General features: G+C 41.6%; 1 protein-coding gene across 3 annotated transcripts in view; it reads right to left on the reverse strand.

Moving 5' to 3' along the window:
- Positions 1-16,349: 16,349 nt before the first annotated feature.
- The window catches only part of rps6kal (ribosomal protein S6 kinase a, like), a 51,532-nt gene continuing 41,834 nt past the window's right edge, over positions 16,350-26,047 (reverse strand). For all 3 annotated transcript variants that reach the window (XM_034180897.1, XM_034180896.1, XM_034180895.1), the window contains 3 exons: positions 20,420-20,537; positions 19,971-20,111; positions 16,350-17,547 (listed from right to left, as the gene is read on the reverse strand). In XM_034180897.1, coding sequence (XP_034036788.1) covers positions 17,422-17,547; positions 19,971-20,111; positions 20,420-20,537 — 385 coding nt within the window. In that variant the 3' untranslated portion in view covers positions 16,350-17,421. The remainder of the gene's footprint in view (positions 17,548-19,970; positions 20,112-20,419; positions 20,538-26,047) is intronic.

The following is a 26,047-nucleotide window of genomic DNA, read 5'->3' on the forward strand; positions in this document are numbered from 1 at the left end:
TTTCAGCTTGTGAATTAAATATCAGATTGTAACATCTCGATCAGTGGGACTATTCTGGATCAGTATGCAATTATTGCATTGTGTTGTGGAATCTGGATCCAGGCAAAGTCCGGGTCACGATGTGAATCACATATCTGTTATTTTGAGTCTTCACCAACTCTTGGTGGATTCTGCTTTCATTGTATTTTTCCTTTACTGATCTTCTTCTCCTTAAAAAAAAAAGACAGAGAAAGGGCAGTATGTAGCTGGACTCACTGTTCCGTTGCCATGTCTGTTGTATTTAAAGTTCTCACTTTATTCTCAGAATGAAAGTTATCGCAAGAATGCAGAACCCAACAGTCACATTCCATCGATGGAAACCCTGTCATTTCACTTTTCTGCTTTGTTGAAAATATTGTGCAAATCTGTCATAGAAACTGAGCTACTGATTGTCCCCATTATATAAAGCAAGTGGCCAGGCCCTCATGTGCCTCTTAAACCCCCCTTAGGCAGGGATACAATTGCTCCTGCGTACCTTGTGTGACCAGAAGATCACGGAGGAGGCCACAGGATTGCACAGCGCATGGCTAGGTCATACAAGGAATGCTCAGTGGGAGCACACAGGACACCATGATTGCCATGAAGTTTTGAGCATGCTCAAAACAAATGCAGAAGGACGGAAAGGCTGGAGGACACTCAAAAGATGCACAGATGATGCACAAAGGCACAGAGGACACCATGGTTGACCAACAGATGCAAAAATGAATGGACAATATAGTCAGGGATGTTTGTCGTGAATTTTAAAAATTTTATAAAACATTAGGATGGATGTGCCTTTAATCATAGGCCTTGTTGACTCCTCTCCAAATGTACTGTTTACGGTTGTGGCCAAAAAGTTCAGTTTTGGTCTCATCACTCCAAATGGCTTTGTTCCAGAAATTTTGAAGCTTGTCTCTGTGCTGTTTGGTGTATTGTAAGGCCCTTTTACACCAGGGCTGCATAGAGTTGCATTGTGCTGCGCATCTGGAACACAGGAATGACTGCGTAAGTTGTGCGCAGGGGAAGCTTGGTCAGCCTCTTCTTTCATGGTTTGAAAGCTTCAGAGTCCATCAGGATGAATAAAATCTAGTAATGCAGGTATGTACTGATAAAAAAAGCTAAAAGGATTTTTCACCGGACTGGCATAGGGTTGTGTACAATTGCGGAGGCATGGTGTACAGCAGCGCAGTGTTGTGTAGACTTACATACAGTAGCGCAGCATTGTGTAGACTTACATACAGCAGCGCAGTGTTGTGTACGTAGACTTATATACAGTAGCACAGTGTTGTGTAGATTTACGCAGTGCACTGCATCCGGTGCTGTACGCAGAAAGTCCATGAAAAAAATTAAACATGTTTAAATTTTTGAGTCCACTGACCCCTTTGCATCCCTCAGTGTATTGCCATGTAGCGCTGCATAAATCGAGATAGGGCTGCATAAACTCAGCATATGGCATAAGTTCAGTGTAGTCGGTACGGCGCATTACGCAACTTTACATTGGCCCAGTGTGAAAGGGGCTTAAGCGGGACACTCGGTGGCATTTGCGTATTAATGGCTTTCTTCTGGCGACTCAAGCATGCCGCCCATTTTTCTTTAAGTTCCTACTTACTGTGCATCTTGAAACAGTCACACCACTTTATTTCAGAGAGTCCTATATTTCAGCTGAAGTTATTTGTGGGTTTTTCTTTGCATCCCAAACTATTTTCCTAGCAAATGTTGCTGACATTTTTGTTGGTCTATCTGACTGTGGCTTGGTTCTAACAGAATCCCTCATTTTCCACTTCTTAATTAGAGTTTGAACACTGCTGATTGGCGTTCTCAGTCCCTTGAATATCTTTTGATATCCCTTTCCTGTTTCATACAGTTTAATTACCTTTTCCCCCAGATCCTTTGACAATTCTTTTACTCACACCATGACTCAGAAAGCAGAAATGTCAGTACAGCACTGGATGAAAGATGCAAGGGTTTCCAATCGAACTAACCTGTGCAACTTTGAATGTGGGAGGAAGCCGGAGCACCCGGAGGGAACCCACGCAAACACAGTGAGAACACACAAACTACACACAGAAGGGGACAGATGGGAATCGAACCATGACCATACAAGCATCAGAAGTCCTCAAATAGTTCAAAATCCTGTAACTGGAGGTCTAACCAGGAGAAGAAAGTTTCACAATATTACTTCAGTTCTGGCCTCCATTTATTGACTTCCTGTTCATGTGAGGTAATATTTTTAGGTTTTGTTATTAAGATACAAACTCCTACATGGACTAGCACCTCCTTGGATGGCAGATCTAATTAAACCTTATGTACTGACCCATGCTCTGCATTCTCGGGATGCAGGATTTTCTTTGGAATAGTGTGCCCACTGAGATAAACAGTCTGATTCTGTTAAGATATTTAAATCCAGATTAAATGTTCATCTATTTTCTCAATTTTATAATTTACACAAAATTAGTTGTATCATGATTTCCCTCCAGCTTAAATTACTGTCATTACTGGTGGAGAAAGACTGAGTCTCATCACATCCAAATTTTGGGGAACATTAGTGAAGCACAGGACTATGTTGCTGGTGAACATGTTAGCACTGTTAGTTCGTTGTTGTAAGATGGTTTTATTGTGATCTTTTCATTCTGACTGATCAATTTCTGCTTTGTTCTCTGTCCTGTGTCCCGTTGTTGAGTGAAGAGGCAAACCCCAGGTGAGCAGTACTTGGTTGCTGTCAACACAGTTTGGAACTTCATAAGTCCTTCTGTCCATCCTGCTAATCCCACAAGATCCTTCCAGGCCTGGGGCATGTGAGGTTTAAGCAGCATTGTGGAGATCCAGAGTGTGCTGAGGACTTCTGGCAGCATCTTATGGTTGAATGTGGAGAATGTTCCTTCTTTGACTGATCTAGCTTTGATCACCGACCCATCAATTATAGTCCATTTTTCTGACACTCTGCTCTTCACCATTTGGATATTGTTTGTGCCATCGGTCATTATGACCACTGTAGTTTATATGTGTATGGTTGCTTAGCTGCATCATTTCTGTCTTTGCACATTTGACAGTTCTTTGTATAAATAAAATAAACTTGCGTGTTGCTTGTGGGGATCCATGAACTCTAGATTGGGTAGTGTCTATAAAATAGGTAGATGACATTTTTTCAAGGGTGGAAATAAATTATGCAAAGTTTCTACAATGAGTTGGAATGGCGTGAGTCCAGAATGATTAGCACGGCGGCTTAGTGGTTAGCACTGTTGCCTCACAGCAAGAAGGCCGTGGGTTCAATTCCTGTGGCCTTTCTGTGTGGAGTCTGCATGTTCTCCCCGTGTTTGCGTGGGTCTCCTCCGAGTGCTCCAGTTTCCTCCCACATCCAAAGACATGCGGGTTAGGTGGATTGGAATCTTTAAATTGTCCGTAGGTGTGTGTGTGGGTGTGTCTGTGTTTGTTTATCTGTTTGTGGCCCTGCGACAGACTAGCGTCCTGTCCTGGGTGTACCCCGCCTCGCGCTCTATGGCTGCTGGGATAGGCTCCAACCCCCCGCGACCCTTAAATGGACTAAGCGGTAGAAGATGAATGAATGAATGAATGAGTCCAGAATGTTTTTAGAACCTTAGACATTAGACCTCAACAGGTTTTTGAAGAACTCAGTCCTTTTATTTCCTGTTAATTACATATTTTTTTCATGTTAATTTACTGCCTTAATATATTTATAAATTGTTTAGGTTCTTGTTAGCAAATACATACTATTATGGTTATGAGTATTATTATTATCATTATATTTTATTATTGCTTGTATTTCTCATTTGATTTTTAAGTGGACCATAATGGAAATAAGTGTTTTCACTTTCTTGTGTCATCCATGTATTTTTAAAATATTTACAATTATATTATGTACTTATATTGAACTTACTAAATAAAATCACGCGTGTGCGCACACACACACACACACACACACACACACACACACACACACACACACACACACACACACACACACACACACACACACACACTTTTAATATAAAGATGATTTACCACCCCGTGCTGGAATGGCGTGAGTCCAGAATGTAATTATCAATGTCCATTGTTCAGCGTTGTTAGCTATTATCTGTAGTTTCTCCACAAAAATTTGTCTCATTAATGGTCCATTTTTGCAGTGTTCATCCTTGATCTAAAATACATAATCATACCAAATGACAAATGTCAGCTCTCCCCAGTCTCTGTGGAAGACATTGAGCAGCATTTTAAATTTAATTGTAAAATTGTAAAATTGTAATAAGTAGTAAATTGTAATAATGTAGTAAAATTGTACTGAAGCTCAAAAACTTAGTAAAAAAAATGAACACGCAACACATTCAGACCAGTACTGTTTCCCAACCATCAATTTGTGCCAAACTGGAAGAATCAAACTACCAACCAAAATAGAATGACTGTCTATCTGAAGCTAAAAAGAGAGTACAAATGGTCAGAGTATCTGATATCTGTCAGGGGTACGAAGCAGGGGCAAATTCTGACTAAGTACAGGTTTAGAGACCACAACTTGGCAGTGGAAACAGGTGTGCATGGTGGCTTAGTGATTAGCATGAAAAGGTCCTGGATTCAAATTGAGCCTAATCCTTTCTGTGTGGAGTTTGCATGTTCTTCCCGTGTTTGCGTGGGCTCCCTGGCTTCCCCCTACCTCTAAAAAACATGCAGTTTAGGTCAATTGGAAACTTTAAATTGACTGTAGGTGAGAGTGTGATTGAGTTTATCTGTCTACGTGTCGGGTACTGTGATAGACTGGAAGCCTGTCGAGAATGTACAATGGATGGATGGATGGATGGATGAAATTGAGATAGAGACATCAACACAGACAGTCTTTCCATTTCCATCAAATTCCCAATCCCAATTAGAATTTGGTGCAAAAAATGTTTGCTAGTGTGACTGTGGTAACTGCATTAAATGAATGTGAGATTTGGGGTCCACTCAGTAGTCTCAGTGAAACAAGAATCCTATAGAGATGCTGCAATAGCTTGTGACGCCGGCGAGGGCGGTCGCATCTCCTCCTGTCTCCTTTCCTTCTGTGTTTCTCTCTATCTCTGCCCCAACCTTCAAAAGTACCAACTTCACCAGACTGTGTATTCTTCGAATTATATTTGGAATAACCATGGAATTGATCAGCTGGTCTCTCAATGCTATTGACACCATTTTTTTCAACAAGGAATCAGGGCTGGGGGACTCTGCGTGCCCAGATGGAACCTATCCTGTGGGCTATGTGCTCGACGCCTGGGAGAAGTGGAGCGTCGCGTGCTTGGTACCACTCTCCGTGGAACACGTCGAGGATTTATTATTTGCCTTTATGGTAGGAGGTCTTTTGCTGCTTGGATTATGCACTGCCCTGACCTACCGGAAAATTGGCAAGACAACTGATACCAAAACCACAACCCCACATCTGTCTGTCATGATTAACAAGGTGGGGCAAGGCCACACAATCTCAGACTGCATTAACTTTTGAGCTTAAATGCAAGTGGAAACCATCTTGGAGCAAATGTGTCTGCCGTACAAAGGAATTGATGTTGGAGACCAGTGAATATTCACAATTGGATCTGGACGGTTAAAGAGAGGCCGTATTGGAATTCTGTGTGTCTCTGCCTAATCCAAACATGGCAGCCTTATCAGCTACTGAAGGTCAAAATGCCCCACTGTTTTCCTCCAGAAGGATTTCAACGGCCTTGGTGAAGCCTTTGGCTCCCTCTTCATTTTGCCCTCCCCTACAGACTCTACACACACACAGACAGAGACTGATATGAACTCATCTGCACACATGATGCACACACCCCCACCCCTACAGCTTTGTGTTTCTGTCCCCACCCCACCCCGGCCTCCGCTCTGCCACTCTGGGAGGCTGCGTGGCAACAGCTGCAGCACCCCCACACCCAAGCTCCGCTGCGCACGACTCTGCTGTGGCCTACACTCACTTTGCCTCAAGTCGGATGATGGACTGCTTCAAAGTTTAGTGTACATAAACAAATCAAATATATATGTGTGGTTATTTTAATTCTGATGTTTGCCATTATTACGTTCAACCAGTAAGTAATTGTAGATTAATTGCTGTATTTCTGAGGTAATTGGGTGTGAAGATAATTTTGTTGCACTTGTAATGACAATAAATCATCATTCATTTAAGCAGAATTCTGTCAAAATATTGACAAAGTTCAAAGGAAAACACCCACAAATACACATAGGAGTGAATTAGACAAATTCTGTAAAATTCTGGATCCATCTGAAATCAGGCACACACAGCCAACCATGATGGTCAGTTCTACCATTTCAGTAAGTACTGCATGTGTGAGTGAAGATGTAAAAGTAACTTTTTATTTTGCAGCAGGAGAAGGAAGCATTGCAAGGTTTCAGTGGCTCATCAAGTGGAAGGTGCTCTTTAGTGATCAGTGTGCAAAAAAGTAAAAACCAGATTCCAGGGAGAAACTGGAGGACAAAACAAGTACTCCACTTTGTAGTAACATATATATTTATAGGTATATCTATAATCTAATCTAATCAAATCACATAAATATAATCATACAGTATATACTCATATATACAGGGTGGGCCAATAAAATGTTACCACTTTTGTAATCCAAAGAAGAGGAGCATGGATTGAACATGTCATCAATTATTGAACTGTGCGGAAAGCAAGAGGAAATGTGGGAAACCTTTGGTATCAAATGTTAATTTAATTTGATGCTTCTGTTACAAGTCTGTAGATAAAAATTTCAAATAAGTTCTCATTTCAAAAACTTGTGTATAATCAAAAAGTGGTAACATTTTATTGGCCCATCCTGTATATATATATATATATGTGTGTGTGTGTGTATATACACACACACACACACACACACACACACACACACACACACACACACACACACACACACACACACACACACACACACACAGGGAAAAAATAAGCATTGTACACATCACCATTTTTCTCAGTAAATATATTTCTAAAAGTGCTACTGACATGAAATTTTCACCAGATGTCAGTAAAGAACAAAAGTAATACACACATGAGGAAATCAAACCACAGATGTTCATAAACTGTTATGTGTAATCATGTGAAATGACACAGAGAAAAGTATTGAACACCTAAAGAAACGGAGGTGCAGAAAGGCATGGAAAGCCAAGATACCAGCTGAAATCAATCAGTAATTAGAAGGCAATCCGGCCCCTTATCAGTGCAAATTAATATCAGCTGGTTCAGTCCCAACTGATGGCCTATAAAAACGTGTTTCATTGCCAAGGTGTCAGGTAAGAAACATCTCATGAAATAGACCAACATTTTTCGACCACGGTTATTTGTAGACATGAACATGATGTTTTGTTCTTATTTATGATTGGGTGACATTGAGTAAACAGCAATGTTTAACAAAGCAACTTTGAATTAAAGTGGGCGGCACGGTAGTAAGTGGTTAGCACTGTTGCCTCATAGCAAGGAGGTGGTGGAATCGCTTCCCACCTGGACCTATCTGTGTGGAGTTTGCATGTTTGCACCTCTACAGATTGGCGGTGTGCACCTCACACCCTATGACTGCTAGGATAGGCTCCAGCCCCCTTGTGACCCTTGACTGGAATAAGTGGGTATAGAAAACGACTGACTGAAATGAAGTGTGTGTGTGACAGAGAGAGAGAGAGAGAGAGAGAGAGAGAGAGAGAGAGAGAGAGAGAGAGAGAGTGCAAGATGACACAGAGCTGTCGATATGCAGTTGCAGAAAAAGGACAACAGCTGCTCCACAGGCCTGTATGTGTGTGTGTCTGTGTGTGTGTGTGACAGGAGCAGCACTCCTGCTTCAGTCCATCTGCTCCGCCACCTCCACCTCCACCTCCATCCTCTGCTGTCTGCTCCTGACAGCTCTGACATGCACACGCACAGGACAATTGTCTTTTACACACCAGTGGTTAGAGGAGCTCATATCCTCAGGGGACACTGGGCGTGAGGGCAGACAAAATGGAAGCAGGCGAGGCTTATCATTTACATAAGGTTAGGACACAGACCTAAAGGGGGAGGCAGTGTCCAAAGCCTCACGAACTGCGCAGTACTACCACCTAGTGGTGGCATTGTACATCTTGTTTTTTTTTTTTTTTTTTACCTGTGCACATGCTCATATTTTTTGCAAAAAATGCATTTGGTCTCAGCTGTTCAGAGCAGGTAGCTGAGTGAGATAAGAAGCTGGGCTGCCAATATTTAGACCTGGGTTCAGCTCTGTCACACTACTCATCTGTGTCCTTGGACAAGACACTTCATCTGCATTGTCCCAGTCCACCCAGCTGTTAATGGATATCAGCCCTGGCTGAAGAAGTAACCAGTGATGGACTGGCATCTTACCCAAGGGATGTTGAGGCCTCTCATCCACTTCACACTTTGGAATCCAGGAATAAACACCAGCACCAACAGGCCTCAAGGCCTGTGGGACTTTGTATCAAACAGAGGAGCACCCGAAGAGCACATTCCTGTGCCAGGCCCCCTCAGTCCTCTTTCATTTAAACTGAGCTCCAAATTCTTATCCTTCGTCCACTCCAGTGGTCCTCCTCTGTCACAAAGTATATTTTTGTCCATCAGATCTGAATTGTTATCTGGATCCAAAGTACACCTATGAATAAACAATAACGGGATCATGAACACTGACCTTTGAACTAGATCAGGATCTTGACTCTTTGTTTCTTACGACAGACTTTCGATCCTGAACCAATTTTCTGCCACTCATCTGTGATCTTGATTGCTAACCTGTGATCCTGATCACAATAATTGAGCCTGATGTGGACTTCCAATCCTGGTAATTTTTCTTTGCTTTGGATTGGTGACCTTTTGTCCAGGTCACAGAGCTTTGACGCTGATTGCTATACCTTGATCCCAGTCACTTCACTTCGATCCTGATTATGCATCATTGATGCCGATTGCTGAACTTTGATCCAGGCCACTCCTCTTTGAGCCTGATTACTCATACTTTATGCTGATTGCTGAGCTTTGATCCTAATCTCTCATCTTTGATCCCAATCACTTAATTTAGATCCTTATTGCTGATTCCATTGATGTGTGGATGGAGATTAAGCTGCCCCTACTGTTTGTCTGTCTTACAGTAATCAGTATTAGAGGAATCAAGAGCAAGGGGCAGATCATGACTTTTGATCCTGATCAAAGATCTAATCAGGAATTGTGATTACAGGATCAAAGGACTTACAACCAGAGATCAACATTGAAAACAAACAACAGTAGAGTGTGGCTACAGACCTCCATCATGGGGACACTTCCATTGTAGACTCTGGTCTCAAGACAGGAAATGATCTAAAATCCTACAAAATAAAATGATGGAAATGATGTGGTGGAATCTGATCTTGTTGTAATGTAGAAACTACTTATTTTTTAAATATAGAAATATATGTTTTTTTTCCTTTTCTGAAAACATAAATTGACCCTGGGAACATGTAATATATTCATTCAGTAACTCTGCTTGAAATGGCATCAATTGGTTCATTCTGCCAACATACATAATGTATGAAACTGTCCAAATCATGCATCCATATCCACACATATGAAAATCATCCTTCTTTCCAATATTGCCACACATGGAACAGTTTATTAACAGTTAACAGTGCTGTCATTAATTAATTCAGTCCATAGGTGCGCATGAAGCTGTGTTGATAACCTTAGGATCCTGGTGGCCACTGTTGCTTGTGTACAGTCGTGTTATATATACATATATTCATATAGGTTGTGTATTATTTCATCAAGCACATCTACAGTAGTGTTCAGAATAATAGTAGTGCTATGTGACTAAAAAGATTACTCCAGGTTTTGAGTATATTTCTTACCGTTACATGGGAAACAAGGTACCAGTAGATTCAGTAGATTCGCACAAATCCAACAAGACCAAGCATTCATGATATGCACACTCTTAAGGCTATGAAATTGGGCTATTAATAAAAAAAAAGTAGAAAAGGGGGTGTTCACAATAATAGTAGTGTGGCATTCAGTCAGTGAGTTTGTCAATTTTGTGGAACAAACAGGTGTGAATCAGGTGTCCCCTATTTAAGGATGAAGCCAGCACCTGTTGAACATGCTTTTCTCTTTGAAAGCCTGAGGAAAATGGGACGTTCAGAAGAACAGCGTAGTTTGATTAAAAAGTTGATTGGAGAGGGGAAAACTTATACGCAGGTGCAAAAAATTATAGGCTGTTCATCTACAGTGATCTCCAATGCTTTAAAATGGACAAAAAAACAGAGACGCATGGAAGAAAACGGAAAACAACCATCAAAATGGATAGAAGAATAACCAGAATGGCAAAGGTTCACCCATTGATCAGCTCCAGGATGATCAAAGACAGTCTAGAGTTACCTGTAAGTGCTGTGACAGTGAGAAGACGCCTGTGTGAAGCTAATTTATTTGCAAGAATCCCCCGCAAAGTCCCTCTGTTAAATAAAAGACGTGCAGAAGAGGTTACAATTTGCCAAAGAACACATCAATTGGCCTAAGGAGAAATGGAGGAATATTTTGTGGACTGAGGAGAGTAAAATTGTTCTTTTTGGGTCCAAGGGCCGCAGACAGTTTGTGAGATGACCCCCAAACTCTGAATTCAAGCCACAGTTCACAGTGAAGCATGGTGGTACAAGCATGATGATATGGGCATGTTTCTCCTACTATGGTGTTGGGCCTATATATTGCATACCAGGTATCATGGATCAGTTTGGATATGTCAAAATACTTGAAGAGGTCATGTTGCCTTATGCTGAAGAGGACATGCCCTTGAAATGGGTGTTTCAACAAGACAATGACCCAAAGCACACTAGTAACCAAGCAAAATCTTGGTTCCAAACCAACAAAATTAATGTTTTGGAGTGGCCTGCCCAATCCCTGGACTTAAATCCAATTGAGAACTTGTGGGGTGACATCAAAAAAAGCTGTTTCTGAAGCAAAACCATGAAATGTGAATGAGTTGTGGAATGTTGTTAAAGAATCTTGGAGTGGAATAACAGCTGAAAGGTGCCACAAGTTGGTTGACTCCATGCCTCACAGATGTGAAGAAATCATGGAAAACTGTGGTTATACAACTAAATACTAGTTTAATGAGTCACAGAATTGCTAAAAAAGCACTTTGAACATAATAGTTTTGAGATTGTAGCATCAACAACAGATGCTACTATTATTGTGAACACCGCCTTTTCTACTTTTTTTTTTTTTTACTAATAGCCCAGTTTCATAGCCTTAAGAGTGTGCATATGATGAATGCTTGGTCTTGTTGGATTTGTGAGAATCTACTGAATCTACTGGTACCTTGTTTCCCATGTAACAATAAGAAATATACTCAAAACCTGGATTAATCTTTCTAGTCACATAGCACTACTATTATTCTGAACACCACTGTACATTTGCCTGCATGCACTCTGTGGTCTTCCTGGTATAATCAATGTGGATGATTCAGTGTTTTATAATAAAGCAAAAAAAAAAAAAAAACAAACAAACAAAAAAAAAAAACTGAGAAATGAGCACCTGTTCTGTTGTACTTCATTCCAGTCATTAACACCATTAATCACAGTCACTGCTAATGTAGTTGGTTAAATATCCTCAGCAAACTACTGGACCATTTACTTACCAAAAAAAAAAAAATTCCACATAGTATGCAGAATACATATAGGAGTATGAACAGCTCCTACAGGGATTCCATCCCTCTCACTTTCAGTTCTCTTTGATATGTCATGTTCCAACAGCAGAGCTGTCCTGAGAGTCCCAAGAGCCCTAAAGCATCCTCGCAGCTCTCTCAGCCAGACGCCTCTCAAAAATGAGGACGTTCTTTGGTTGAATTTAAAAAATAAATAATAAAAGTGAACCTGCTGTTTTCAGGAATATGGCCAACCATTTGATGAACAGTAATAATTCTTCTTTCGACTGCTTCTGTTAGGGGTCACCACCTAAGACCTTGTTCCATCTCACCCTGTCCTCTGTATCTTCCAGTCACACCAGCCATCTGCATGTCCTCCCTCACACCATCCATAAACCTCCTCTTTGGCCTCCATCTACTCCTCCTGCCTGGTGGCTTCATCATCAGCATCCTTGTCCCTATGTATCCTGGGTCTGTCCTCTGCACATGTCCAAACCATCTCAATCTCACCTCTCTGACTTTGTCTACATAGTGTAAATCACTGCTGCCACCTTTCTCCACTCACTCCACCCTGGCTGCACTCTCCATTAGTTTGACTAAATGACCCCAAGTATTTGAACTGATCTACCTTTACCACCTCTACTTCTTAAAACCCCACTATTCCACTGGGCTCCCTCTCTTTTAGAAACACATGTAGTCAGTCTTGCTCTGACTGTGTTTCATTCCACCTCTCACCAGAGTGTAGCTTGACCTCTCCAGGCTAGTCTCAATTTTCTCTCACTACAGATCACAGTGTCATCTGCAAACATCGTAATCCTTGGACACTCCTATCTGATCTCATCCTTCAACCTGTCCATCACCACTGCAAGTAAGGGCTCAGAGCTGATCCTTGGTGTACTCCTACCTCCACATTCAATGCATCTGTCATTCCTACTGTAAATCTCAGTGGTCACACTGTCCTTGTACATATCCTGCACCAATGTTACATACTGTTCAACCACTCCAGACGTCCTCATACAATACCACAACTCTTTCCTTGACACCCTTTCATAAGGGTTCTCTAAATCCACAAACACAAAATGTAACTTCTTCTGACCTTCTCTATAGTACTGCACTCTCACTGCAAATATTGCATCTGTAGTGTTCTTTCTCAGCATAAAACCATATAGTTGCTCACTAGCTTCCACTACTCTTTCCCATAGCTTCATACTGTGGCTGATCAGCTTAATGCCTTGGTAGTTACTGCAGCTCTACACATCATCCTTTAAAATAAGTAAATTAATAAATTGAACCAGTACACTTGTTCCCCCTTCTCATGCATCCTCTCACTTTCAAATAGTTTATTAAATTTAGTTAAAATCTCCAATGCCATCACTCCTAACATTTCCATTCCTTCACTGGAATGTCATCTGAACCAACTGCCTTTCTACTCTTCATAACTGTCCTCACTTCATCCTTCTTACTAATCTGCTGCACTTCCTGATTTACTCTTTTCACATCATCCAACCTTCTCTTTTTTCATTCATCACCTCCTCAAAATATTCCCTCCACCTTCTCAAAACACTCTCCTCACTTGTCAACATATTTCCTTCAGCATCCTTTACCACCCTAATCTGCTGTGCATTTTTTTTCCACCTCTGCCCCTCTTTCTGGCCAATCAGTGCAAGTCCTTTTCTGCTTCCTTGGTGTTCATCTTCATTTTCAGCTTATTATACATTAGCCTTTGCTACATCTCTTTTTACCTTTCACTGTCTCCTTGTACTCCTTTCTACTTTTGTCATGTCTCAAGTCAAACTTTCCCAATTCTTTTTCACCATTCTTTCTTGTACATCTTAATTCCACCACCAAGTCTCCTTGTCATCATCATCTGATCCTTGGTTCAGCTCATTCTCTTCCTCTTCTTCACCTGTAAAGTCATCTTTCAAATGACCATCTGATGTTGTGAAGCTACGCTCTCCCATGCCACCACCATATTTTTTCCATTTTTTTTTTTTTGGTATCTTCGATGACATAAGACATAGTCCACTCTTATGCCACACTGTACTCCCCCTTCTTCATAAATATTTCCATCCTTTTTGCAAAATCAACCATATCTGTCTTTCCAAATTCCTCACCATACTATACTCAACAAAAATATAAATGCAACACTTTTGGTTTTGCTCCCATTTTGTATGAGATGAAGTCAAAGATCTAAAACTTTTTCCACATACACAATATCACCATTTCCCTCAAATATTGTTCACAAACCAGTCTAAATCTGTGATAGTGAGCACTTCTCCTTTGCTGAGATAATCCATCCCACCTCACAGGTGTGCCATATCAAGCTGCTGATTAGACACCATGATTAGTGCACAGGTGTGCCTTAGACTGTCCACAATAAAAGGCCACTCTGAAAGGTGCAGTTTTGTTTTATTGGGGGGGGATACCAGTCAGTATCTGGTGTGACCACCATTTGCCTCATGCAGTGCAACACATCTCCTTCGCATCATCCGTGAAGAGAACACCGCTCCAACGTGCCAAACGCCAGCGGATGTGAGCATTTGCCCACTCAAGTCGGTTACTACGACAACGAACTGGAGTCGGGTCGAGACCCCGATGAGGACGACGAGCATGCAGATGAGCTTCCCTGAGACGGTTTCTGACAGTTTGTGCAGAAATTCTTTGGTTATGCAAACCGATTGTTTCAGCAGCTGTCCGAGTGGCTGGTCTCAGACGATCTTGGAGGTGAACATGCTGGATGTGGAGGTCCTGGGCTGGTGTGGTTACACGTGGTCTGCGGTTGTGAGGCTGGTTGGATGTACTGCCAAATCCTCTGAAACGCCTTTGGAGACGGCTTATGGTAGAGACATGAACATTCAATACACGAGCAACAGCTCTGGTTGACATTCCTGCTGTCAGCATGCCAACTGCACGCTCCCTCAAATCTTGCGACATCTGTGGCATTGTGCTGTGTGATAAAACTGCACCTTTCAGAGTGGCCTTTTATTGTGGGCAGTCTAAGGCACACCTGTGCACTAATCATGGTGTCTAATCAGCATCTTGATATGGCACACCTGTGAGGTGGGATGGATTATCTCAGCAAAGGAGAAGTGCTCACTATCACAGATTTAGACTGGTTTGTGAACAATATTTGAGAGAAATGGTGATATTGTGTATGTGGAAAAAGATTTAGGTCTTTGAGTTCATCTCATACAAAATGGGAGCAAAACCAAAAGTGTTGCGTTTATATTTTTGTTGAGTGTATATTTACCCATTACTTTCACATCACCTGGTCTCTTCATCAACATGCCCATTGAAGTTTGCTCCAATCACCACTCTTCCATCCTTGGAAACACTCTCTACCACCTCATCTAACTCACCCCAGAAATCTTTTGTCCCCTTCATCTTGCAGCCTACCTGTGGGGCTTATGCAGTGATGATATTCATCATCACCCCTTCAATTTCCAACATCACACTCATCACCCTGTCAGACACTTCCATATTCTCTAACACACTCTTAATATACACCACCTTCAGAATGACTGCCCATAGCATGGTGGCTGAGCAGTTAGCGCAGTCTTGCTTCACAGCAAGGTCTTGGGTTTGACTCCACTCATTGCATGTTCTCCCAGTCTCAGTGTTGGTTTCATCTGTGCTCTCAAGTTTCCCCTCACCATCAAAACATTTAAATTTAACCTTTATTCAGCCAGTTTTGTCCCACTGAGATTGAGACCTCTTTCACAAGGGAGATCTGGACAATTCTAAAGTTTCCAATTTACCTAACCTGCATGTCCTTAAATGTGGGAGGAAACCAGAGCACCTGGAGGGAATCAAACCCATAACCTTCTTGCTGTGAGGTAAAAGTGCTAACCAATAAGCCACCATGCTACCATGCACTGTGCAAAACATGCACATTAGGGGTCTGCTCCTTTCTCCGTCCTTGACAATGGCAGTGTCCCTACCTCTGGAGTTGTTTCCTGGACTGTGGCTGACCACTGCTCCTCATGGTTGGCTTGTCTAACTATAATTAGGATGAGTTGAATGTAGAGGACAAAGTTCATTTAAGTATCCATGTACGTACAATGACAATAAAGGCCCATCTTCTTGACACTCTTCCCTTCCACACCATTAGATAACAGTTTGAACCCAACTGAGATGATCCTAGCCTCACTTTCCTTCCACTTGGTCTCTTCTACATAGTCAAATTTTATGCTGGATACACTTCCTGAGAACCCTACTCTTTTATACTGCCTTGGGACCGGCACTCCAAATACACTGGGTCATGCACTCAATGTGGCTGAGATTTAACAAAATTTATGGTGTACGCCCTTTTTGTTTCTATCCTCATTTACTTAGGCTTGGGACCAGCACTCAGAATATACTGGTTTTACACCTCATGTGGCGGAGTTGAATAGTAATGATGTGTGTATGGGGGGAGAGTTACTGTTAAAAAAAAAAAAAATCTGAGAATCATCGAGCTGAACATTTTAACAACTTAACAAGTTTCAAATGTGTCTTTATGAAAGCTGCCTCGCCTTTATGTTTTGATTAAATTAAATATGGGGCGTGCCCAACTCCACAAGTGTCACTTGTCTGCTACCGATGACACTTATGCTGTTTGCACCCCGTAGAAGATAGGGCCCTTTCATGTTCTGTCAGAGAAAGACATTCTTCCCCGATGTAAGTTATTTTCTGCAACTAAAACCAAACAAACCAGCTCAGCGTAACAGAGGATGCATGTCAATAATGATCTTTAATGTCAATATATACAGAACCTGAAAGAAAAATAGAATCTTAAAAATCAAATAAAATAAATACAATATCATACAATTTCCACAATGTCTTTTAGAAGAGATATCAATGGAAATTTGTTAATTCAGCCTCTCTGGTTCGACAGAGTACATCCCATCCCCCCCAGAGAAATCCCTACAGCTCCTCCACATGCTCTTCATAATCCTCGTTTTTTGTTGAACAAACTTAATATCTTACCACATTCTCTAAAATGTCTGAAGTATCTTCTGTCCATCTGCAGCTTATTTTACTCTTTTGATACACTGGAGGCATCACAAAGTAACAAGAGTCAGACGATGAAATTCAAAGGAAAGAGAAGTACACGTTCCATCGACACATGCATTTATGTTATCAACGGTGCTGGTAGATGAGCTTGATCTTAAGGGACTGTTTTTTAATTATTATTTGAAATCTCCTGCTGGAAGGATATCTGTACATGTGGAAGCGTAACATTTTAAAATGCATGAGTCTCGAGAGATGCTTTTGGACCGACATTTTCCCTCAATATCAACATTATCTAGCCAACACGCTCAGGCATAAACCATTGTTTCACTTTGAAGAAAAGAACAGCGCCAAAGCAAATGGGGAAAGGAAGAGCACTGAGGAGGAGAAGACGGCAAAGCGCAGATGAAGAGCAGTGTGGAGGTGGGCGGGGCAGGGGGCACAGTTTACCAAAGCAGCTTTGAGTCAGCCAATCACAGTGAAGTAGAACATCAGCTGGTGTGTTCCTTCCCCAGACAAGGAAGAAAGAATGAAAGGCGAGGAGGGCAAGTGCATATGAAAGCTGTGGAAATAAATACAAGTTTGTCTCCACAGCAGTAATAGATATGTGAGTGTGTGTCCCTCTTCTATCAAACCTCATCCAGCGTGCGTGTGTGTGTGTGTATGTATATGATGAGTGTGCTAAATAAGTAGGTTAAAAACTGAGACGGTTGGACTGGCCAGAGTTTTGGGTCCGTTTTTGTGCATGTGAGTATAAGTGTCAGGTCAAAGTTAGCGGGCGAGCGGTATGCATCTACATGTCCGTTGAGGTGAGTTTCTTCATGCTGCGTCTCTGGGCCAGACTGGAGGCTGCAACGGGCTCCAACACTGGCTGACTTGTCTTCTGGCTCAAAGCTGAGTAGGTGGCAGCCATGGCTCCCTGAAAAATAAATGCCACCGTGAACAATCAATGTCTAAACAAATCAATCTGAAACAACATGATTAGCAAACCACATTTGATTTGAGTTACGTCATTGCAGTAAGTCTTTCCCAGGGTTTAAACTGTCATCTCACTGCTTTTACAAATTCATTCCATCCTCCATGTCATGTGATGCACCAGCCAACCTTGCACACCAGGCCAACGTGGAGTTGCATAATGCAGCGTACCGACTACGCAGAGCTTATGCAGCCCTACGAGGCAATACGCTGAAGGACGCACAGGGGCCCGTCAAATAGACACAAAAAAATGTTTAATTTTTTTTGCAGACATTCGGCATAGAGCATTGCATCCAGTACTCTACGCAAGTCTATGCAACACTGCACTACTGTACACCATGTGTCCGCAATTGTATGCTACGCTACAACAGTCCGGCGAAAAATCATTTTAGGATTTTTATCAGTATATACCTGCATTGTTAGATTTTATTCATCCCGCTGGACTCTGCTGAACTTTGCTGGCAGTGAAGCTTCAAAACCACAGAAGAAGAAGAGGTGGGCTAAGCTTCCCCCTGCGCGCAACACACGCAGCCATTCCTGCATACTAGATGCACAGCACTATGCAACTATACGCAGGCCTGGTGTGAAAGGGGCTTCACCAATCAGTAGCAGCCAAAGGGTCCCGTGTGTAAACTCACTATCAAAAAACACATGAAACCTGAGGAAAAAGTTACATTTGTGGTGTGGAAAATGGCTTCTGTTGAGCCTGAAGCAACTTTGTTTAATTCAGTCATGAAGAAAAGCTGCACTTTGGCGTGTGGGAGTATTTCCAGTTTGATGTAACCAATGAGCAACAAAAGAAGGTACTGTGCAGTCACCATATCATGAGGCAGCACAACATACCTAAAGGTGCCTTGACATTTGCATGAACTTGATCCCCACACTGCCGCTTTGTGCCCCTGGATGCTGCGCTTTGTCCCACTTGACGCCACGCTACATAAAATAATCATTTCATAGCCGATGACTCATTTGTTCTCAGAATTTGGCTGACAAAACCATCTGTCATTGCTCCCAGAATCACAGACAAATCATCTAGAGTTGCAGGTTGTCTCATGCGCATCGTGCGTTGGAGAACACATTTTGAATCTTGACTCAAAGGTAATCATTTATAATATATATATATATATATATTGTAATGGATTGGTAAAACAGTTGCATTTTCATTCATTCTTATGAGCTGGATAAAATATCTGTAAAGTTATGTTAATTATAGATGTAATATCTCATCATAAACATTCAGATGCGCTGCGCACAATGAGACGCATTGACACGCAGTGTTGTTGAATAGGCTGCGTAACGTTCACAATTAGTTCATGAAATTAAGAAGTTTTGAACATTTCAAAATTTTCTTTGCGCACTGGTATCCAGCCGCGCACAGTTCATGGCGAGTTTACTCATTTGCACACATGCCAGTAGGGGGATTAAATTCATGCAAGTGTCAAGGCACCTTAAGTCAGCAATTCAACACCACCACAGTCAACTTTATGAAGATAATGCTGCCAAAAAGTCAAGTAAAAGAAGTGCAACGCTTTTAAAGTGGCCAAATTCCTGTTGTGGACACAGGCCACATTTAAGTGTTTTTACAATATTTGACATCAATCTAGAACACAGTCTCTACAATTGCTACAAGCTGGTAGCAATTGTAGAGGCATTCACATGAGCCTTAATATGTACCGTGTCGGCCTCTTTATACTAATAACCAGTGATGTAAGTGGGTGTGTGGCTGTGACACTGAGATTTTCGGACTCCCACTCCACCCTGTGTGACACCTCTCCTTGATGCCAGTGAGACAGCTTTAATTTGGTGTTGGCCCGAGCGCACGTAATTTTCGACACAACCCAACAAGACACCTTGACATTATTGGAATAAAACCCATTCACTGCTGGACGCACAGCATTACAAAGTCACACTTTAGTCATGTTCGATTCATCTCCATGAAATTTGACACAGTGTTACCTCTGTGTTGGGTAGGGCATAAATAAATAAGTCTTCCTTTGACCAGTGTCCTCCATATTTGCTCCACAGCTTAAATGGTAAATGGACTGCATTTATATAGCGCTTTTCCATCTGCATCAGACACTCAAAGCACTTTACAATAATGCCTCACATTCACCCGGATGTCAGGGTGCTGCCATACAAGGCGCTCACTACACAGCGGGAGCAACTAGGGGATTAAGGACTTTGCCCAAGGGCCCTTAGTGATTTTTCGGGTCAGGCTGGGATTTTAACTGAGGATCCTCTGGTCTCAAGTCCAACACCTAACCATAGATCATCACCTCCCCCTTAACCTCAACCTCAGCCTGAGCCAATGTACCTCACAGCCACAGGATTGTAGTAGTTTACAGTTTTTTTGTTGGTGTTTCTCACCTTGACGAGGTGTGGGGCATCATGGCGTGTGAGCTGGAAGTGTGGTAACGTATCTCTACAGGTGATCCAGGAATGTTTTAAAACCTGTTCCGCTGTGTAACGCTGGTGAGGGTCCACGTGGAGCATATGTGACAGCAGGTCCTGTGAAATAGAACCACATCAAGCCAAAACGGTAGATTAAGACAATATATATATATATATATATATATATATATATATATATATATATATATATATCTATCAACTTGGACATCATAAAATATCAACCTTTTACGACAAAGTTAGGACAAAAAGAACCGACTTTCCATTAACACAAGCAAATGACAGACATGAAAAATTTATACAAATAAAAGAAAAATTTGTCATGATCAAACACACACACAAAATATTTACTTCAACTTTAAGATTAGTTCCAACCAGTGTGTTGGGCATGGACAGAGGTTGTGTACCTTTGATGAGTCTGATACAGTATCCCAGTTGCCACCTGTCAGAGAAAACTTTCCAGACCCTATTCGTAGAAGAATCTCTTCAGGTGTGTCATTTGGCCCATTAGCAAATGGTGTGTACCTGACAGGAAGATAAAAGAACAAAAATCTTAAGAGAAAAAACAAAAAGAGCTTGAAATCCCATTATAAAAGATATTATTTCTGATATTTTATTACGTACATACTGCACAGAACCACACGGCAAGCTGAATGTGTGGTGGGAGCCCGAGGCAAACTTTGCCTGCAGTGAATCCATGACTATAAATTTCTTCCAACTTGTGTTTTGTTTGTGCCCAGAGCAAAACCCACAGCAGAAGCAAAGCAACACCTCACCAGCAAACAATGTTAAGAGAACTGTTAATGTTCATGTTACCGCCCTCCCCGCCCCGAGACACTTTGATTGGAGTTAGCGAGTATGGAAAATAAATAAGTATATTATGGAAAATAAATAAGTATATTTGTAATAGCCCTGTCACACCTTCATGATTTATCCTGCGTATGCCGACCATATTAAAAAAGTTGGCATGCGTCTAATAAATTAATGCAGCTGTTAAATCTTGACGATTAACCAGCGTATGCCGACATCCCCGTTTCCACCGAGTGGTTCGCGTGGGTACTGTACGGTGTGGTGCGGGTCAGAAACAGAGTAAATTAATATTATTTTATTTTTTATCTTGATGGACCATTTTCTTCTGATCAGGTCCTGAATAATCAAATCAAATCAAATCAATTTTATTTATATAGCGCCAAATCACAACAAACAGTTGCCCCAAGGCGCTTTATATTGTAAGGTAAAAGCCATACAATAATTACAGAAAAACCCCAAAACAAAACAAAAACAACCCCCTATGAGCAGGCACTTGGCGACAGTGGGAAGGAAAAACTCCCTTTTAACAGCAGAACCAGGCTCAGGGAGGGGCAGTCTTCTACTGGGACTGGTTGGGGCTGAGGGGAGAGAATCAGGAAAAAAGACATGCTGTGGAAGAGAGCAGAGATGCAGAGTGCAGAGTGGTGAATGCAGAATGCAGAGTGGTGCATACAGAGCAAAAAGAGGTGAATAAAAAGAAACACTCAGTGCATCATGGGAACTCCCCAGCAGTCTAAGTCTATAGCAGCATAACTAAGGGATGGTTCAGGGTCACCTGATCCAGCCCTAACTATAAGCTTTTTCAAAAAGGAAAGTTTTAAGATTAATCTTAAAAGTAGAGAGGGTGTCTGTCTCCCTAATCCGAATTGGGAGCTGGTTCCACATTAGAGGAGCCTGAAAGCTGAAGGCTCTGCCTCCCATTCTACTCTTACAAACCCTAGGAACTACAAGTAAGCCTGCAGTCTGAGAGCGAAGCTCTCTATACAATGATATGGTACTATGAGGTCCCTAAGATAAGATGTGACCTGATTATTCAAAACCTTGTAAGTAAGAAGAAGAATTTTAAATTCTATTCTGGAATTAACAGGGAGCCAATGAAGAGAAGCTAATATGGGTGAAATATGCTCTCTCCTTCTAGTCCCCGTCAGCACTCTAGCTGATGATGATAATGAAACGCTGTGATGATTTAAACTGATTACACCTGAATGCGATCAGGTGTAATCAGACCTGAATTAAGTGCTATGTGATCTGGTAATCTGTCTGGATCACACCAACAGCGACGGTGCCTTAAAAGTTTAAAGAGTCACAGCACTTAATTCAGGTCTGATCCACCTGAGAGATTAGGCCGTCTGATGATCACACTGACAGTGATGGCGCTTTAAAAGTTTAAATTATCATGGCGCTGCTGTGTGTTCAGAGCGTGACACCGGCATCCTCTGAGAAACGCACTTGGAGAAGAAACACCACTGAGGGACTTGCTTTAAAACACTACATTTCCAGTAACGACAAAGAATTAAAGTATTTTCAGACGTCGTTTTCGAAAATCAGGAGCTTTATGTGGATATGTGTCTGTAAGACTGTGATGTGAATTGGACTGAAATGAACAGGGAAGATTTTATATTTTTTCCGTGTGTGAATGAAACAGTCTGTCTGCATGAGGACTGCAGCTTTCAGCCAATCAGTGGCCAGCATTTATAGACATATTTAGACTTGTGAGTAAATTACAATAAACGTGTACCAATGATTGCATAACTTACCTAGAACTTATGTCCCACATGTGTGAAACATATGAGCCACACACTGGCATACATTGAAAATTTTCAACATGCCCAAAATTTTTGAAGGAGCTCAGCATATTTGGACGGATATCAGCAAGCTTTAACGTGCTCTTAACCTATAAAAAAAAAAAAAACTTTCCCTCAACTTATTAGACTTATGCCAGCATTTTTTTAATACAATTGGCATACACTGGCTAAATTGTCAAGATGTGACAGGGTCTTTATAAATGGAGTCTGACTAGCTTATTCTGAATCTGCTTATTACATGCCGCCATGCACCATACTGCCTACCACCACGTAAGATTAAACTGACAACCTCTCAGAAACACCATATTTAACATGAGTACTTTGTAATTTAGGTATATTTTAATAGTAATACTTGATATTTTACAGTGCATCCAGAAAGTATTCACAGCACTTCACATTCTCCACATTGTTATATTACAGCCTTATTTCAAAATGAAGTAAATGTATTTTTTTCCCCTTAACATTCTATTCACAATACCTCATAATGACAACATGAAAAAGGTCTTTTTTTATTTTTGCAAACTGATTCAAAATAACAAACTAAGAAATCACGTGTATTCACGCCCTTTGCTCAATGCTTTGTTGATGCACCTTTGGCTGCAATTGCAGCCCTAAATCTTCTTGAATATGATGCCAGAAGCTCAGCACACCTATCTTTGGGCAATTTTACCCATTCTTCTTTGCAGCACCTCTCAAGCTCCATCAGTTTGGATGGGGAGTGTCGGTGCACAGCCATTGTCAAATCTTTCCAGAGATGTTCAATTGGATTCAGGTCTGGGCTCTGGCTGGGCCACTCAAGGACATTCACAGAGTTGTCCTCAAGCCACTCCTTTGATATCTTGGCTGTGTGTTTAGGGTCAATGTCCTCCTAACAGATGAACCGTCCCCCAGTCTTAGGCCAAGAGCGCTCTGGAGCAGGTTTTTATTCAGGATGTCTCTGTACATTGCTGCATTCATCTTTCCCTCAATCCTGACTAGTCTCCCAGTTCCTGCTGTTGCAAAACATCCCCACAGCATGATGCTGCCACCACCATGCTTCACTGTAGGAATGGTGTCTGGTTTCCTCCAAACATGACACCTGACATTCACACCAAATAGTTCAACCTTTGTCTCATCAGACCAAACAATTTTGTTTCTCTTGGTCTGAGAGTCCTTCAGTCGCTTTTTGGCAAACTCCAGGTGGGCTGCCACATAACTCTTATTAAGGAGTGGCTTCTGTCTGGCCACTCTACCATACAGGCCTGATTGATGGATTGCTGCAGAGATGGTTGTCCTTCTGGAAGGTTGTCTTCTCTCCACAAAGGAATGCTGGAGCTCTCACAGAGTGACCATTGGGTTCTTGGTCACCTCCCTGACTAAGGCCCTTCTTCCCCAATCTCAGTTTAGACAGGTGGCCAGCTCTAGGAAGAGTCTCGGTGGATCCTAATGTCTTCTATTTACAGATGATGGAGGCCACTGTGCTCATTGGGACCTTCAAAACAGCAGAAATGTTTCTGTACCCTTCACCAGATTTGTGCCTTGAGACAATCCTGTCTTGGAGGTCTACAGACAATTCCTTTGACTTCATGCTTGCCCTTACCAAAAACTAGTATATGCAAGTATGTTTGAAGTATACTTCTAGTTTACTTTTTCTATACTTATCAGTACTATTTTTTGGTAAGGGTGGTTTGTGCTCTGACATGCACTGTCAACTGTGGGACCTTATATCTCAACAGGTATGTGACTTTCCAAATCATCTCCAATCAACTGAATTTACCTCAAGTGGACTCCAATTAAACTGCAGAAACATCTCAAGGATGATCAGCGGAAATAGGATGTACCTGAGTTCAATTCTGAGCTTCATGGCAAAGGCTGTGAATACATATGTACATGTGATTTCTTAGTTTTTTATTATGTTCTCCAGGGACGTAATAAAATCATCAGTGTTTATTTATTTGTCTGTCTGTTAGCAGGATTACGTCAAAACTACTGCACAGATTTTGAAAAGCTTTGCACAACATAGATAGATAGACATATTAGGCCTTGGAGGTGATCCGGATCCGGATTCTGGATCAAGATTTCACTTTATATAGGCTTTGAAGGACTGCGTCAAAACTGCGTGGGTTCTCACCAAATTTCTACCACAGATAGATATTAGGGCAGGGGTATTCAACTCATTCCAGAAAGAGCTGAGAGGGTGCAGGTTTTCTTCCACCCACTCCACCAGGTGATTTCACTTTGAGCAGATGGAATCAGTTAATTGTCTTCTGGGTTGCCTGGGTGTCTTGGTAGCTTTCCTCACTCTTCTCCTTCTTGCACAGTAACTGAGTTTTTGAGAACTGTCTACTCCATGCAGATTTACCATACAGTGCCACACCGTTTTTATTTTTTCGTAACTGATGCAAGTAAAGTCCACGACATATTCAGTGGCAGCTTCACCATCAGAGAGCCTCGTCCACAACTAGTAGGGGTACTGGAGGGAAAAAAAACCAAAAAAACCAAAAAAAAAAAAAAAAAAAAAAAAGCGATTCACGTCCGAATTGCGATTCTTATTTATTACGATTCTGAATCGATCCAAAATGTCCAAGAATTGATTTTTAAAAAGCATTTTTTAAACATTTTCTTGCTTACTCGCTGTGTGTACTGTTTGTCAGGCAACGGCTTCCATACTACAGCGTCACCGCGAGGGGAGGGTCCGGCGTGCTTCAAACATTTGTGAGCTGCAGCTTAGCATGGCAGACGAAGAGCTAATTCAGCCAGCACCGTCTTTGCTGAAGGCAAATGTTTGGGCGCATTTTGGATTTTATTATTTGCTGCATAAGAAGGAGCTTGACATGACTTATGCAGTGTGCAAAATCTGCAAAACGAAAGTCAAGTACTTCAGAAACACTTCAAATCCGCAAGCCCACATGCTACGACATCACCCGGAGCTAAAAGAAGCAGAGCAGCGGTCTCTGCCGACTACTGACCAGCGCTTCGCTAAACTGCCATCCAACTCCGAACGAGCAAAGCAGATAAGTAAATTTACATCTAGAATCACTTGATTAACCTTGTAAAGCTGCATTTTCTCAAACATAATCATTTTTAAGTAATATAACTATTTCTCAGAGCTCTTTGAATCGAAAATCGATTCTGAATCGAATCGTCATCCCAAGAATCGGAATTGAATCGTGAGTTGTTGTACGATTCACATCCCTAACAACTAGCACAAAAAACTCCAAGCTGTCACTGATGTTAAATCAAATCAAATCAATTTTATTTATATAGCGCCAAATCACAACAAACAATTGCCCCAAGGCGCTTTATATTGTAAGGCAAAGCCATACAATAATTACGGAAAAACCCCAACGGTCAAAACGACCTACTGTGAGCAAGCACTTGGCGACAGTGGGAAGGAAAAACTCCCTTTTAACAGGAAGAAACCTCCAGCAGAACCAGGCT

The sequence above is a fragment of the Thalassophryne amazonica genome, chromosome 11, assembly GCF_902500255.1.
Source record: "Thalassophryne amazonica chromosome 11, fThaAma1.1, whole genome shotgun sequence".
In the NCBI taxonomy this organism is placed as follows: domain Eukaryota; kingdom Metazoa; phylum Chordata; class Actinopteri; order Batrachoidiformes; family Batrachoididae; genus Thalassophryne; species Thalassophryne amazonica.